Source organism: Manis pentadactyla, chromosome 7 (genome assembly GCF_030020395.1).
Source record: "Manis pentadactyla isolate mManPen7 chromosome 7, mManPen7.hap1, whole genome shotgun sequence".
NCBI lineage: Eukaryota > Metazoa > Chordata > Mammalia > Pholidota > Manidae > Manis > Manis pentadactyla.
The window spans coordinates 135842592-135855813 of record NC_080025.1 but is presented as its reverse complement, the minus strand read 5'-3'; the positions used below and the strand labels follow the sequence as shown (position 1 = coordinate 135855813).

The 13222-nt window shown below is 48.6% G+C and overlaps 1 protein-coding gene and 1 long non-coding RNA gene across 2 annotated transcripts in view; one reads left to right on the top strand and one right to left on the bottom strand.

Annotated features, from left to right (window-relative positions):
• Positions 1–90: 90 nt before the first annotated feature.
• LOC118932534 (uncharacterized) lies at positions 91–8454 on the bottom strand. Its single transcript, XR_008998565.1, has 5 exons — positions 8103–8454; positions 6775–6854; positions 5497–5622; positions 4514–4560; positions 91–1553 (listed from the first exon to the last, which is right to left on the bottom strand). It is a non-coding gene; the product is annotated as an uncharacterized LOC118932534 (long non-coding RNA).
• A 1408-nt stretch (positions 8455–9862) lies between these two features.
• Positions 9863–13222, top strand: part of PARP12 (poly(ADP-ribose) polymerase family member 12) — a 40754-nt gene continuing 37394 nt past the window's right edge. The window contains exon 1 of the mRNA XM_036926087.2: positions 9863–10373. Coding sequence (XP_036781982.2) covers positions 10045–10373 — 329 coding nt within the window. The 5' untranslated portion in view covers positions 9863–10044. The remainder of the gene's footprint in view (positions 10374–13222) is intronic.

Here is a 13222-nt window from a genome sequence, read left to right as displayed (position 1 = left end):
CTGACAATCTGTCCTAACAGGTCTCCTGTCCACTTTCCCTTGGTGGCCACCAACCACAGCCTCGCTGTGGCTCTCCTTGGAGCTCTTAGGATCAACCGAAATCCTTAATGTGTATTAGTCAGATGTCGATTCAGCTTCAAGGGAGAGAAAACCCCAAACACAAATGGCTTAATCAAGATAGATGACTGGAGATAGGCATTCCAGAACTGGTACTGGCTTCACAAAATTGTCAGAGGCCACATCCATTCTACCCTGCTGGCCTGCGGTCTTGGGCATGCAGCGGCCACCTCGTGACCCAAGACGGCTGCTTGAGTCTCCCAGCCAGCAGAGGGCAGGACGGGTGAAGCTAACCACTTTATTCCTGAGAGGTCTAAAGCCTGCACTCAGAAGCCACAAGAACTCAGCCAAGGTCTCAGTGACTTTGGCCAAGTTACTTAATCCCTCTCAACTGAGTCTCACTAGGATGGGTACAATAGTAGCTTCGACTTCATACACTTGTTAATAAGAGTAGAAGAGATAATCCATATAAAGCCTCGTGCCTGGCACTTAAGGGCTCAGTAAATGTAGTGGCAATTGCTACTATTCCTCTTAAATTTGTTAACCTCTCAGTTCCATCGGAGTGACCCTGAGGAAAGGAGCAAAGGAACCATGGCCTTTGGGCCTCTCACGCCTCTACAGACGCGCCCACTGCGGGCCTAAGGATGTGCCCTGTGGCTACCGCCATCCCGCCGCAGCACCATCTCAGTCTTTGCAGCTTCAGTGGCTGTGCTTGGTCTGGAGCACAGACCAAAAGGCATCTGCCTCACATCCGCTACCCAGTCACCCCTTAGCAGCCGCTTCCTGTTGCCCCCGTGGGTCACCACACGCCTTCTGTCAGGTCCCTACCTAGATCTCGAGGGCACTGCTGTGCTCTGTAAACAGTTCGCCACCCCGTGTGCCTCTGCTGAGAGAGGAGCGAGGTGGGAGGGTCCACGCAGCCAGTTCCAACCCTTCCATTAGCCTCCCGAAGCACCGCACCAGGAGCTAAGCCTACTATCAGAAGTCACCAAAGGGGGAGGGTAGTTGAAAAGAATTAGAAAATTTTTTATTTGTCTGTTAAATATTATGCCTCACAGAACAAAGGAAAATGAACTGTTCTCAAGAATGACCCATTCCCTGGCCTTGCTCCTATTTCAGGACCCTCACATTCCCTAGGAGGCACGATCTCTTCAGTCTGTCTTTGTTGGGGTTCCTTGGAAGATGCTGGCAGTACCCTCAAACATACTTGGGTAGAGTTTAACACAAAGACCATTTTCAAATGCGCATTTGTGGTGAGGGAAAGCAGGGAGGGAGAGTGAGGATTCCTGGGGCTAGAGGAGCATAACCGCCCCTGAAGGGTTCCGAAGGGGGAAGTTATTAGGATCCAGAGGAGGAGCTCTGCGGAGACTGCCTGGAGCACAGGAGACAGCCAGCCACCCGAGGGGACAGCCTCACCCTGGTCTGCCAGGGCCTCTCGGTGGGTCCTGCTGGAAGCTGACCAGGACGCTCTCTTGACCACATCCACCGAGGTCAGCCTGAGGGAGCAGAGCAGGGTGGGGGAGAGTGGACAGTGGACTGTAAATGGAAACTACCCAGCATAAATCCTCTAGTCTTCAAAATTGCCACACCCACCTCTTAGGAAAACCAGCCCCTTCTACTGAGAAGGACTAACTTCACCAAGGAAGCAGTCTTCAATAGTCTGCAGTGACCACCAGCAGTGATTCTCCCAAAGTCTGAGTTCCTCTGTCAAAAATAACACTGAGGGGTAGAGGGCTTGAAGGTGGACTTTGGCCAATCCACAGGGCTGGAAGACTTGGATGTTCCAGAGACCGGCCCCTTCTGAGGTTTTCCTGCCCATGGGAGGTGAAGGTGTGCCTTCTCTCTTTGGTCTGGGGGCTGACCACTTGGGTTACTTTGCCAGGGCTGCTGTAACAAAGTACCACAGGTGGCTTAAACAACAGAAATTTATTTTCTCACCGTTCTGGAGGCTAGAAGTTCAAGAGCAAGCTGTGAGCAGGGCTAGTTCCTTCTGAGGGCCAAGAGGGAAGGCTCTTTCCAGGCCTGTCTCTTTGGCTTCTGGATGGTCTTGTCCCTGTGTCTCTTCCTACTGCTTGGCCTCTGTACACATCTGCATCTTAATTTCCTTTTATTTCTTACAAAGACACCAGTGATACTGGATTCAGGCCCACCCTAAGGAACTTAATTACCTTTTCAGTCACTGGTCTGCTCATGACCCTTTTTACTTTAGGCCAAATGAAGTTTAGGGGCAGGGCTTCTAGCCCTCCCCCTGTCCAGAGCAAACACCCAGGCATGAATATAGTTTCAACTAGGTGGTAGGATTATGGGTAACATTTGCTGTCTTTACTCCTTTTTCAAATATTTATTGAATATTAGGCATTAGGTACTGGGTAGGCTTTAGGGAGGTCAGTGGGAATAAGACAGGGTCCCCTCTGTGTCAAATTGGGGGTTACAGCCAAGGAACGAGGCAATGTGCCAGTCATTGTGACAGCAGCAAAGCCCTATCTGGGCTCACATGTTGCCCCAGGCCTGCTGTTGAGCATGGCCAGCAACACAGATTTTCTCTTCCTCCAAGGGGATTTTCTCTGCCTGTCAGTGATGTCCCCATGACCCACACTGCAGGGTGCTGTGGACACTGTCTCCTCTGTCCGGGTGCGTTTGGGTCTCTGTCACCCTGTGCGCCCATTGGCATGCTTGGCTGCTCAAGCCACTTGGCAGGGGGAGGTGCAGAGAGCCAGAAGGGCCTGGGGCTTACTCCTGCCCCTGCCCCTGCTCCCAAGCAGGCCTTAGCCAGTGCTGGAGGGATGCTGGTGCAGGGGTGTGACAGCCCAGAGGACGGACAAACTCGGAAAAGAATTTACAGTCAAACCTCATTGTTCATGGATTCTGTGTTGCAAAATCACCTCTGCACTAAAATTTACTTGTAACCCCCAAATCCATGTATGTGGTGCTTTCATGGTCATTCATGGACATGCATAAGATCAGGCCACACACTGCCTCCTGTTTCAGCTCTCATACTATAAACAAGTGTTCTTTTCGAAGTCTCTTCAATGCCACATTTTTCACATTTTTGTTGGTGTGATTTTGCTATTTAAATGACCCCCAAGCATCGTGCTGAAGGGGTATGTTCCTAAGCACAAGAAGGCTGTGATGTCCTATGGAGAAAATACATGTGTTAGAGACGCTTCATTCAGGCTGTAGTGCTGTTGGCTGAGTTCAGTGTTACTTAATCAATGATATTCATTAAATAAGGTGTCTTTAAACAGGGACTCAGATAAAACAAGGTTGTGCATTGATCAGTTGCCACAAATACGACCAGAGGCTCCTGGGAACCTAACCCTGTATTTCCCATGGGAGCAATGATTCCATCCATATTCCCTAATTCAGTGTTGGTGATGATTTTATAGAACAAAACTACCATGAATAATGAGAATCCACTGGACATTCCAGACTCCCCTGTGTGTTCAGGCCAAGGCTGGCTTCTCCCCAGTACTCCTCTGGCATTTCCCACTCCTTTGCCAGGTTCTCCTGGGAGCACTTTCTTAATAAATGACTTGCATGAGAGTCAACATCTCAGAGTCTGAAACAGAGCTTGGAACAGGGGCAGCACTCTTGTCTCCTTGCTCCCAGGCGGTTCCTTAGTCCCTGGGAAATCTGTTCTTCCCTCCTTCCCGAACACCAACTCTGTGTAATGCAAGGTATTGGGAGGGTAGGGTGGTCAAGCCACAAATGACAGGGCTTGCTTATGCAGTTGCTCAGACAGTGGACCCCCACACTTCCCATATATCATACAACCTAAAGAGGAATCACACAGGATTGTTCCCAGAGCAAATGAGGTGTGCCCATGGTGACTGGCACATCTCATAAACAGTATAGGGACATTTTAAATTAACAGGTTCACTCCCTATGTAAGGATTAATTTCCTCATACATGACCTATACTGTGGTTCAAGGCACTACTTTCTGATCACTGTCTACTGTCCTCTTTTACTTTCTTTCTTCATTGTTTTTTTTAAAATTTTTTATTAAGGTATTATTGATATACACTCTTATGGAGGTTTCACATGAAAAAACAATGTGACTTCATTGTTATTTATGTAATGTGTTTATTGTCTGTCTGTATTATGTGTTTACTACCCACACCCGTCCTGTTCTTAACCTCTGTGACAGTTTTTTGGTCTAAGATTGCCAATCCCTGAACTTTGCACCATCTTTTACGTTCTCTTCACTCTTGCTTTCCATCCGTACCAAGGCTGGTTTCCATGATCTATTAAGACACTTTCTCCTTTGCAAAGGCTCTCAAAACCTTGCCCCTCATCTCCCTCCATCCTACTCACAAGGCAAAACCCCAGTCCAAGTTGAACCCAACCTCTTTGTAACTCAGAAGCAACTAATCTCTGTTGGAAAAAACCAATCACATAACCAGGTTGGCTGGTTTAAGTTCAAATTTATGATCCTCAAACTTAAAATGGACTTACTATTGTTTGGCAACCATATTTTCCTGATAAACTTGCTCTTCCATCCTCTGAAACAACAAGATAGGAGTCTCGGTCATGTCTTCTTCCCCAGCCCCCACTCCAGCCTCACGTTCAGCTGATCATCTTCCACATCTTACTGGGAAAATAGAATTCTGAACTAGTTTCCTAGGGCTGTTGTAACAAATTACCACAAACCAGGGTTAAAACAACAGAAATCTAGTCTCTCCCAGTTCTGGAGACTAGCATGATATCGGCAGTGCCGTGCTTCCCCTGAAGGCTCCAGGGAAGAATCCGCTTTTGCCTCTTCCCAGCTTCTGGTGACTGCTGGTAATCCTTAGCGTTCCTTGATGTGTACACATCATTCCAGTCTTTCCCTAGTTGTCATAGGCTTTCCCCCTGTGTGTCCATGTCTCTCTGTTCAAAGTTCCCTATTATAAAGGCCACAGTCATTGGTTAGGGTCCACCCTAGTCCAGGCTGGCCTCACTTTAATTTGATTACATCTGCAAAGACTATTTCCAAATAAGGTCATGGTTATAGTTTCTGGGTGGATATGAATTTGGGAGAGACACTCTTCAACTAAGTACAAAGGCTGCCCTCACCTTCCCACGAGGCTAGATCCAAACCCACCCTTCCTGTCTTTCCTCCTATTGTGGAAGAAGTGTCCTTGTCCCTACCAAACAAATCCCCCCCATTTCTGTGCAGTCTGCTCCCCTTTTGTTGCTGCAAGTTACCCCTTCACCTGACATCAACAATCACCCCACTGGACCATTTACATCAAAATAAAACTATGCATTAGCTATGAATATCTTATCTTAAAAGATAGACAAACAAAAAGCTTTCTTGACCCCACACCCCCTTCTCCTAGTAAAGTCAGTTGTTTCCACCACCTCCCCTACTTCCCTTTGCAGCAGCACTTCCTACAAGTATTAACTCCGTCAGCTGGTTTCACATCCTCACATCCCACTCCAATCTTTGTTCCTACCATTTTCTTGATAGGTGGTCTCCACTGTGTGGACATCTTTTGTTCCCGGCCTCCTGAGGACTTGTAGAGTACCTCAGTGGGCTTCCTTTCCATTGGCCTTAGGATGGTTTTGGCCAGTAGGGAGCTCTAGAGGATCAAAGAGAGAGGAATGGGACATTTGGGAGCTTATTCCTTTGGTTTCCTTTCTTTCAGGCTATGTGTCTTGACTGAAGGTCACTGTTCCTCTCAAGGTGTAAGGAATTAGATGTCTTAATTCTTCTGTGATCTAGTAATTGCTCCCTCCTTTCATCCTTACAGGTCTTTGAATGGTAACTCTATTGTTACTGGGCCCAGATTACTGCATTATTCCTGATGATTTTCTTCAACTCTGCCCATACCTTTGTAAATAGTCACTCTACTAAATCCTTCTTGTATTTTCCTAATTTGAGTGTTTCCTACTGGGGTCCTGACTCATCTCCACATCACTGAATCCCTTGGTCACCTCTTGGTGGACTCCAGTGAACCATGCCTTCTGGGATTCCTTTGTTTAGTTCCCTAACCACGTTGACCCTTGGATAGGTTGTATGACTTTTTCAGCTAACGGAATATTTGCAAGCATGATGTAAGCTGGGACTTGGTAAGTGCTTACACACTGGGGCTTGTGGTCCTGGAAAATGTCGTCTTGGAGCATCTTTCTACCAGTTGAGCTCCCAGCCGAACTGCAGCCACAGGAGTGACTTTAGTTATACTGTATGGAGCAGAAGAAATACCCAACTGAGCACAGTCAGTTCACAGAATCATGAAAAATAAATCATTGATTTTAGCCACTAAGTTTTTGGGTGGTTTGTTGTACAGCCATAGATAAAACATTTCTCTTTCAGTCATGTGACAGCACTCAGTGTAGTTGACCATCCCTCCTTGAAATACTTGAATTCGTTCTGGTTTTCCTCCTACCTAATTGGCTGCTCCTGCTCAGCCTTGTTAGCTCAGTCAGCCTCCTCTATCAAAGGAGCAGATCCTTGGCATTCTTCTCTTCTCAATTACACTCTCTTACTGGGTATCTCATCCAGTCCTATGGGTTTAAAAACCATCTTTATGTTCACAACTCTAGGGCTGACCTCTTCACAGATCCAGTGCAGATTGGACATTTCCACTTGTATGGTATCCTCTGACTCTTCTTTCTCAAAACCCTTCATAATCTGTGTTTTAACAGGGACCCTAGGATTTGTTTTAATCAAGTATGGTAAGACATGCAAACATGGAAATTATTGTTATGAAGGAAGATATTTTTATACTCACAGATCTCTAGAAACCGGAGGGCTGTGCACCGTGCAGGGCAACACAGGGAGTCATCAACATAGGCCAGGAGACAGAGGGAGCTAGGGGAAAATGTGAACAAAAGCTTTACTGTGATTTCCAAGAGAAGTTACAGATGAGGCATGTGTGTGGTCTTCCAGATTCCTAGAAATATCTTAGAGCTTTTCAAAGTCCCAGTGGACATCTCATTTCTTAACTTTTTGGTTAGTTTACTGTTTGCCTCAACTGTTATCCATTGCCTCAGCTAGTCAAGACGTTAAAACATTCAATAAACAATCTCTGGGGAGAAGCCATTAGGCTTGGGCTAGCTCCAGGGAGGTTGAATAAATACAAGCCTTTCCAGGAGAGTCTTCCAGGGAACCACCAGAAGGTCAAATAATGTCTTTTTGGGGGCTGAGGCTTTCAAAGAGATCCAGCCCTGTTCTGCTATCTCTGGTACAGGTACCTGGAATGTGAGCTGTTGGTTTTCCAGGCTGCCATGGAGCTGAAGAGAAAGAAATAGTGAGGTAGGGCAGGGACATGGGACAAGCACCCTAGGATAAAAATGCCAAGATATAATAATATAGTAAGAATGGGAAGGGCTCCATCTTAAGACTAAAACAATTCCATCTTAAAAATCAGGGAGTTAGGGGGTAAGATTTCTAACATACTCTTTGGTACTCAGCCAATAACTGACCCTATTTTAGGGCAGAGCGAGCAGTCCTAACTGATAACGTTTCCAGTGCTTGAGGGTAACCACAATCTTGGAGAAGAACAGGATCAAGAAATTCCTTGTATTAAGTTTATTTAACAGACTTATCTAGAGGACTGACTGTGGATGGTAACATAATGTCTCTCACTGGAGACAGACATCATGAGACCACATGTCAAGCCTATGCCAGCCACCCACCTGCACCACCCGCCCTTTGCCCCATTCCTGAAAGCCTTCAGACTGAATCCGAAGCCTTTGAGTGTGCCTCCTCTGAGGTTGCCCTCACTCCCCTTCCCCTTTCTTCAAGTGTGTATTTTTGCCTTAAAGACTTCTCACTGCTCAACTTCTTACTGCGTTTTTGTCTCCTTGCTCTTCCAGTGATAAGCGTCTTTGTTGCTTTGCTGTTTCACTCAATTTTCTAGACTTAAGCACAAGTCTTCATTCTCTCTGTCCTACTTCAGACAAGTAGGGAGGGGCTACTGAGATCTCTGATTTGGGCTTGCAAGTTCCCATCACCTGGGTGATCTGGACAGGACTGCAGTTGTACGATCACGTTCTTTAGTGGCCTTCCTGAAAATCTCCTTTCTTTGCCTTGGGGAAGTTCTCAACATAAACTCACTCCATCTGGTGCTCTGTAGCTCCTCCAAATCCTCAGGTGGTGGGGGCTTAGTTCCCATGCCATGCAGATCCAAGTGGACACTGGATGCCAGGTGACCCTGGCTTCAGGAGTTGGCAAGAGGATCTGCCCTATGCCAAGAAGTTCAGTGAGCTTCCCTTTCTTCCATTTATTTCCCTTGCTTTCTGCTGCCTGCAAGGAAGCTGCTACTCTCGCTTTAACGAATTCCTTCCTTACCTACACTCATCTGACCTGTCTGATAATTCAGAGCAAAGAACCCTACCGTGACCTAGAGTGCCAATGCAGCTGCCCAACAATAGGACTAGATACATTAAAATACTGCAAAGCTTGATATTCTCACTTAGATTCTGCTGTTTTTCTTGAGTAAATGCTAAATGATATGCTGCAGGACTTCGGTTAATTTCCAGAGCTCTGAAAACACTGATTCTGGCAGTGATTTTCGCCACTTTCTCCTTGTATGAAAGGGCAAATTTGCGAAGTCTCTACAGCACCATTTAACTGACATTACCATTTCTTTTTAAAATGTTATTTTATTGCCAAACAATATCAAAACAAAATTAGAATTTTAATGAAAAATTAATTTTACAACTAAGTGAACACCCCATAATTAAATCCAAGAGAAAAACTGCCCCTCATCTCATCCCAATTTATTTTCATTTGTCCATGTTACTATCTACTCTTCATCTATACACATAAGATTTTTACATTTTTTTGTAGTAATATGACAAACAGGATTTACGTTCATTTTAAGTACATCTGTTTTCTACTTTCCTAGTACCTCTTACTGCTCATGCCCTACAAGCAGTGTTAATGCAAACAGTTCAGTGTGTGTCCTTCCTCCGCTTTCTCCTTGCCCCTTCAAAAATATCCTGCCACATTCACACACAAATAGGAGTCTCTTTCAGCTATGATTTAGACTTTTCTATACAGTCTTTTTTCACTTTGGATGTCTTCCTAGGTCAAGAGACAGATTTAAGGCAGGCTAGTTAAAGCTGATTAATAGTCTGGATACTGATCAAATACCTCCCCCACATAAACACTTTCGTACGTAACTTTACTGCTGTTACTTCTAGAAGATTCCCAAAAGATTGCTGGGTTTACGGTCACGGTCACGCACATTTAAATTTTTAATAGCTATTCCCGGAATACTTTCACAAAAACTTCTCTAACAATTCACATTTCCCTCCGCTGAGGAGAGTGTGCCTAGGTCCTTAAACATTCGTTCGCTCTTTATTAGGCAGGGATGAGTTAGGAGACACGTATCTGCTTTCAAAAATCTGACACTTCTCATTTCGTTTAAAGTGAGGGATTCACTGCACGTACTTTAGATAAAGTAACATTAAAGTCCGTTTCGAAACTCGGAGCGATTGTTTTCACCAGGCTGGGACCCAGGTTTGCCGTCGAGGGCGGGCGGCTGTGACTTCACGACCTCTGAGCGGGGTCAGCAGGTGGCGGACATCCGGGCGCTCCGCCGACGCGCGCGCAGGGTCCCACCGCTCGCGGATAGTCGGCCCCAAACGCCCCGCGCACGGAGAGGGAGCTGCGCACGCCCCCGTCGTCGGCACCACACCCCGTAGGTGAAGCCGCGTGAGGAAGAGCGAAGCGCTGCCCCGGAGGAAGTGACTTCTTTCAGGCCCTCAGGGCACCGCTTTTAGGTGCTCTGGCGGCTTCCGACAAGACGGAGGATCTCTCGGTCAGACCGCGCACAGCTGGGGCGCTGAGGCCGCAAGGCCCCGCGCCTCTCAGCGGCGGGCCTGTGGGCGTGGCGTCGCCCCACGAGTTCAGTTTTTCGCCGGCCCTGGAAAGCTTTCAGTTTCGTTTCCAGCCGACGTCCTCGGCCCTCGGGAGCTGGAGCTTCGGGGCCAGCTCTCCTTGGCCGCCGCCGGCGTCCAGCCTGCCGCGGTTCGACTCCACCGCGGCGGCCATGACGCAGGTGACCGACGTCGCTGAGGTGGCCCAGGTGCTGTGCGCGGCCGGGGGCGCCTTGGAGCTGGAGGAGCTGCGGCGCCGCTTGCCGGGGGGCGTCGGCGCGGACGCGCTGGAGCGGCTGCTGAGGGAGCAGGGGCGCTTCGTGGTGGTGCGGCGGGCCGGCGCGGGCGGCGCGCGGGCCGTCCAGCGCGTGATTCTGGCCGCCTCGGCGCTGCGACTCTGCCGCGCGCACCAGAGCGCCAAGCAGGGCTGCATGGGGCTCTGCGCGCAGCTGCACCTCTGCAAGTTCCTGGTCTACGGGGCCTGCAAGTTCTTGGCGGCCGGGTAAGGCGCCCGCGGGCCCGGCCGGCCGCTGGGGGATGGGGCGGGGCGGGGGCGGTGGCTCGTCTCCCAGCCGGTTTGGGGCGCTTCTTAAAGTCTGAGGAGACTGTTAGGTGGCCGTTCCCACATGATTCCCCTCCGCGTACACTTAAGGAGCACTTCCTGAATACCTAGCATTCTCTGAGGTCCTCAGGGTCGAGCGGTGTACCCTGGGCTTCGGAAATCTCGGGGACTGAGGGGCGCGGTACGGGGCGGGACACCCTGGGGGTGGCGGCTCGGGGGTGGGGAGGAGGGGAGCGGCGGCCAGGGCTCGGGGAGGGCCCTTCCGAAGAAAAGGGGCGCCACCTCGCTTCTTCCACCACACCCTGGTCTCCAGAGCTAGCTTTGAGGCCACCCAGCCCAGGGGTCCCCTAGGACAAGCCGGCCGTGTCTTGTGTTGCATTTGGAATAAAATGAAAACTGCTCACTGTCATCCACGAGACCCCTAGGGACCTGGTCCCTGCTGTCCTCTAGCTCCGCCCCACTTGGTGCCCTTAGGTTCCTGGAACATTCCCAGCCTTCGCTCATTGGGTGGCCTTTGCTCTACCTGGAATGCCTTTCCTGGTCTGGCCAGTGAATCCTTCCGGCTTCAAAGTCACTTTCCTTTTGAACCCTTTCCCTCTTCTCCTCCATCACAATGTTGGGGTTACTTCACTCATAGCCCCCCGTTGCCTCCATTAGTATGTAAACGCTGTGGGGACAGAAGCCCTGCTGTCTTGGCCCTGGCTGCCTGTCCCCCCACCGCCCGGCCGACCTGCACTCAGCTCTATGCACTGCACACAGCCAGCGCTCAGAGATTTGTGGAGTGGATTAATGAGGTTTATGATAAAGAATTTGGACCTCACCTTGAAGGTGATAGTGGCCAGTCAAATGGCAGAAGAGAACAGATACCAGGTCTGCATTTTAGGAAGTTACATTAGTGGTGTGGATGTTGATTTACAGGAGGATGTGATGGGCACCTGTTTGGAAGCTAGTCCAGTTACTGAGAAGAGTTCGTCACTTTCTTTTGTTTTCTTCCTTTTTTGTTGTTTTTCTTCTTAACACAGTAGACATTATTTTTTGCTCATAGGCCTACTAGTATGGGATAGGCATCTTGATCCATGCAGTCATTTAGGGACCCACTGTGGCTGACCAAGGCCTTGCCCTCCCCAGCCCATGGCTCTAAGGCCTTTCTGGGTATCAGGTTCCAGAGAGCAGGTGAAGATGCACAGTAGAGGTTCCTATGGTCCAGGTCTGGAAGCAGTAGAAGATGGTCTTCCACTCATTTGTCCTGGACCACAGGATGTCTCGTGACCCTGCCTAGATGCAAGGCGGGCTGGGAAATAAAGTCCTAGGAAAGCAGCTGCCCAGAAATACCTAGATTAGGCTATCCCAAGGCCCCAATAACTCGTTAAGAGGAAGGCATGTATGTGTGAGAAATTGGGAAGAGACGGGGCTGGGAGTATGGTGACGAGATTTGAGAGAGGTAATGACTCAGCTTTCTTATTGTTGGCCTGGAGATGACTCTTGCTTTTCTTTCTCATTGAGAGAGCAGGAGAGGATTTTGTTTTGGCGAGTGCCCGGGGTTCGGCTCTCCAAGTCTGAGGCTTGGGAGGACAGCCAGGGCCCTGACGTGCAGGTTTAGGGGTTCATGGGCTGTTTATATATCATGGCTGCAGTCCCTGGAGTGAGTCAGTTTGAGGTGGAGGCTGAGGGTGGAACTCTGGGGAAATTGGGCCTGCGAGGACTGGTAGAGAAGAGGCACCTCAGGGAAGAATGAGGAGAAGCAGCCAGAGGGGAAGGCAGACAGTAAATGGGGATGGGTGGTTCTAATAAAGGAGATAACTGGTGGATCTTAATGTCTTTATTTGGCAAAATAAAGATGGCAGCCCTTAGGCTAGCCCTCAAAATTTGGGGTCAGGTTTTATTTGTCTTGGAGATCTAGACATCTGGTATTTACTCACCTAGATGATTCTGAGCTTTCTTCTTCGTTCTTCATCTTTCCCCTTTTCTTGGGGTTCACAAAAATTTCTTGAACTCTCCATTTCTGACTGTTTCTAGGTCACATAAAGGAGAGTGGGTGTGGTCAACTGTGCTTTCTATGTTTTTCCTACGACTCTGCTTGTCTTTCTGAACCACAGGGTCAGCTGTTTCAGAAATCTCTCATCACTCATGTGTTCGCTCATTGGTGACAGTTGGGGAGGGTCCCAGGTCACTGACTTCCATCCTGTGCTCAGGAGGCACTAAGCATAGTGGTCAAGAGCACAGCCCCAAGACGAGCCTGCCTTGTTCAGCCCTGGCTCTTTTTCTTGCTAGCCGGGTGATCTTCAGCAGGTTTCTTTATATCCAAGCCTCAGTTCCTTCATCTGAGGGAGTAGAATAGTAATATCACCCACTTTTTCTTGCTAGCCGGGTGATCTTCAGCAGGTTTCTTTATATCCAAGCCTCAGTTCCTTCATCTGAGGGAGTAGAATAGTAATATCACCCACCTCATAGGCTTGTTGAGGACCGAATAAGTTAACTCATAAAATGTTTAGGCAGTCTCTGGCTTGAGGTAAATGTTCAACACATTTAGCAGCTGATGTCATCACCATCCTCCTCATCATTATTAGATATATTTGGCTCTGCAGCACCAAGTTATTAGCCCCTTTGCCTAGAATGTTTTCCTTTCCTTGCCTGGTTCCTCAACCCTAAGTATTTGGCACAGGCTTTACACCTTCCAGACACTCTCCCTTGACTGCATCCGTAATTCTGTCAGGCTCAGGTGTCCCTCCTTTCCATGCTGATGTGTTCTGAGCCCAGCTGACGTTGCACCTCCCTGGCCATTTTAGACC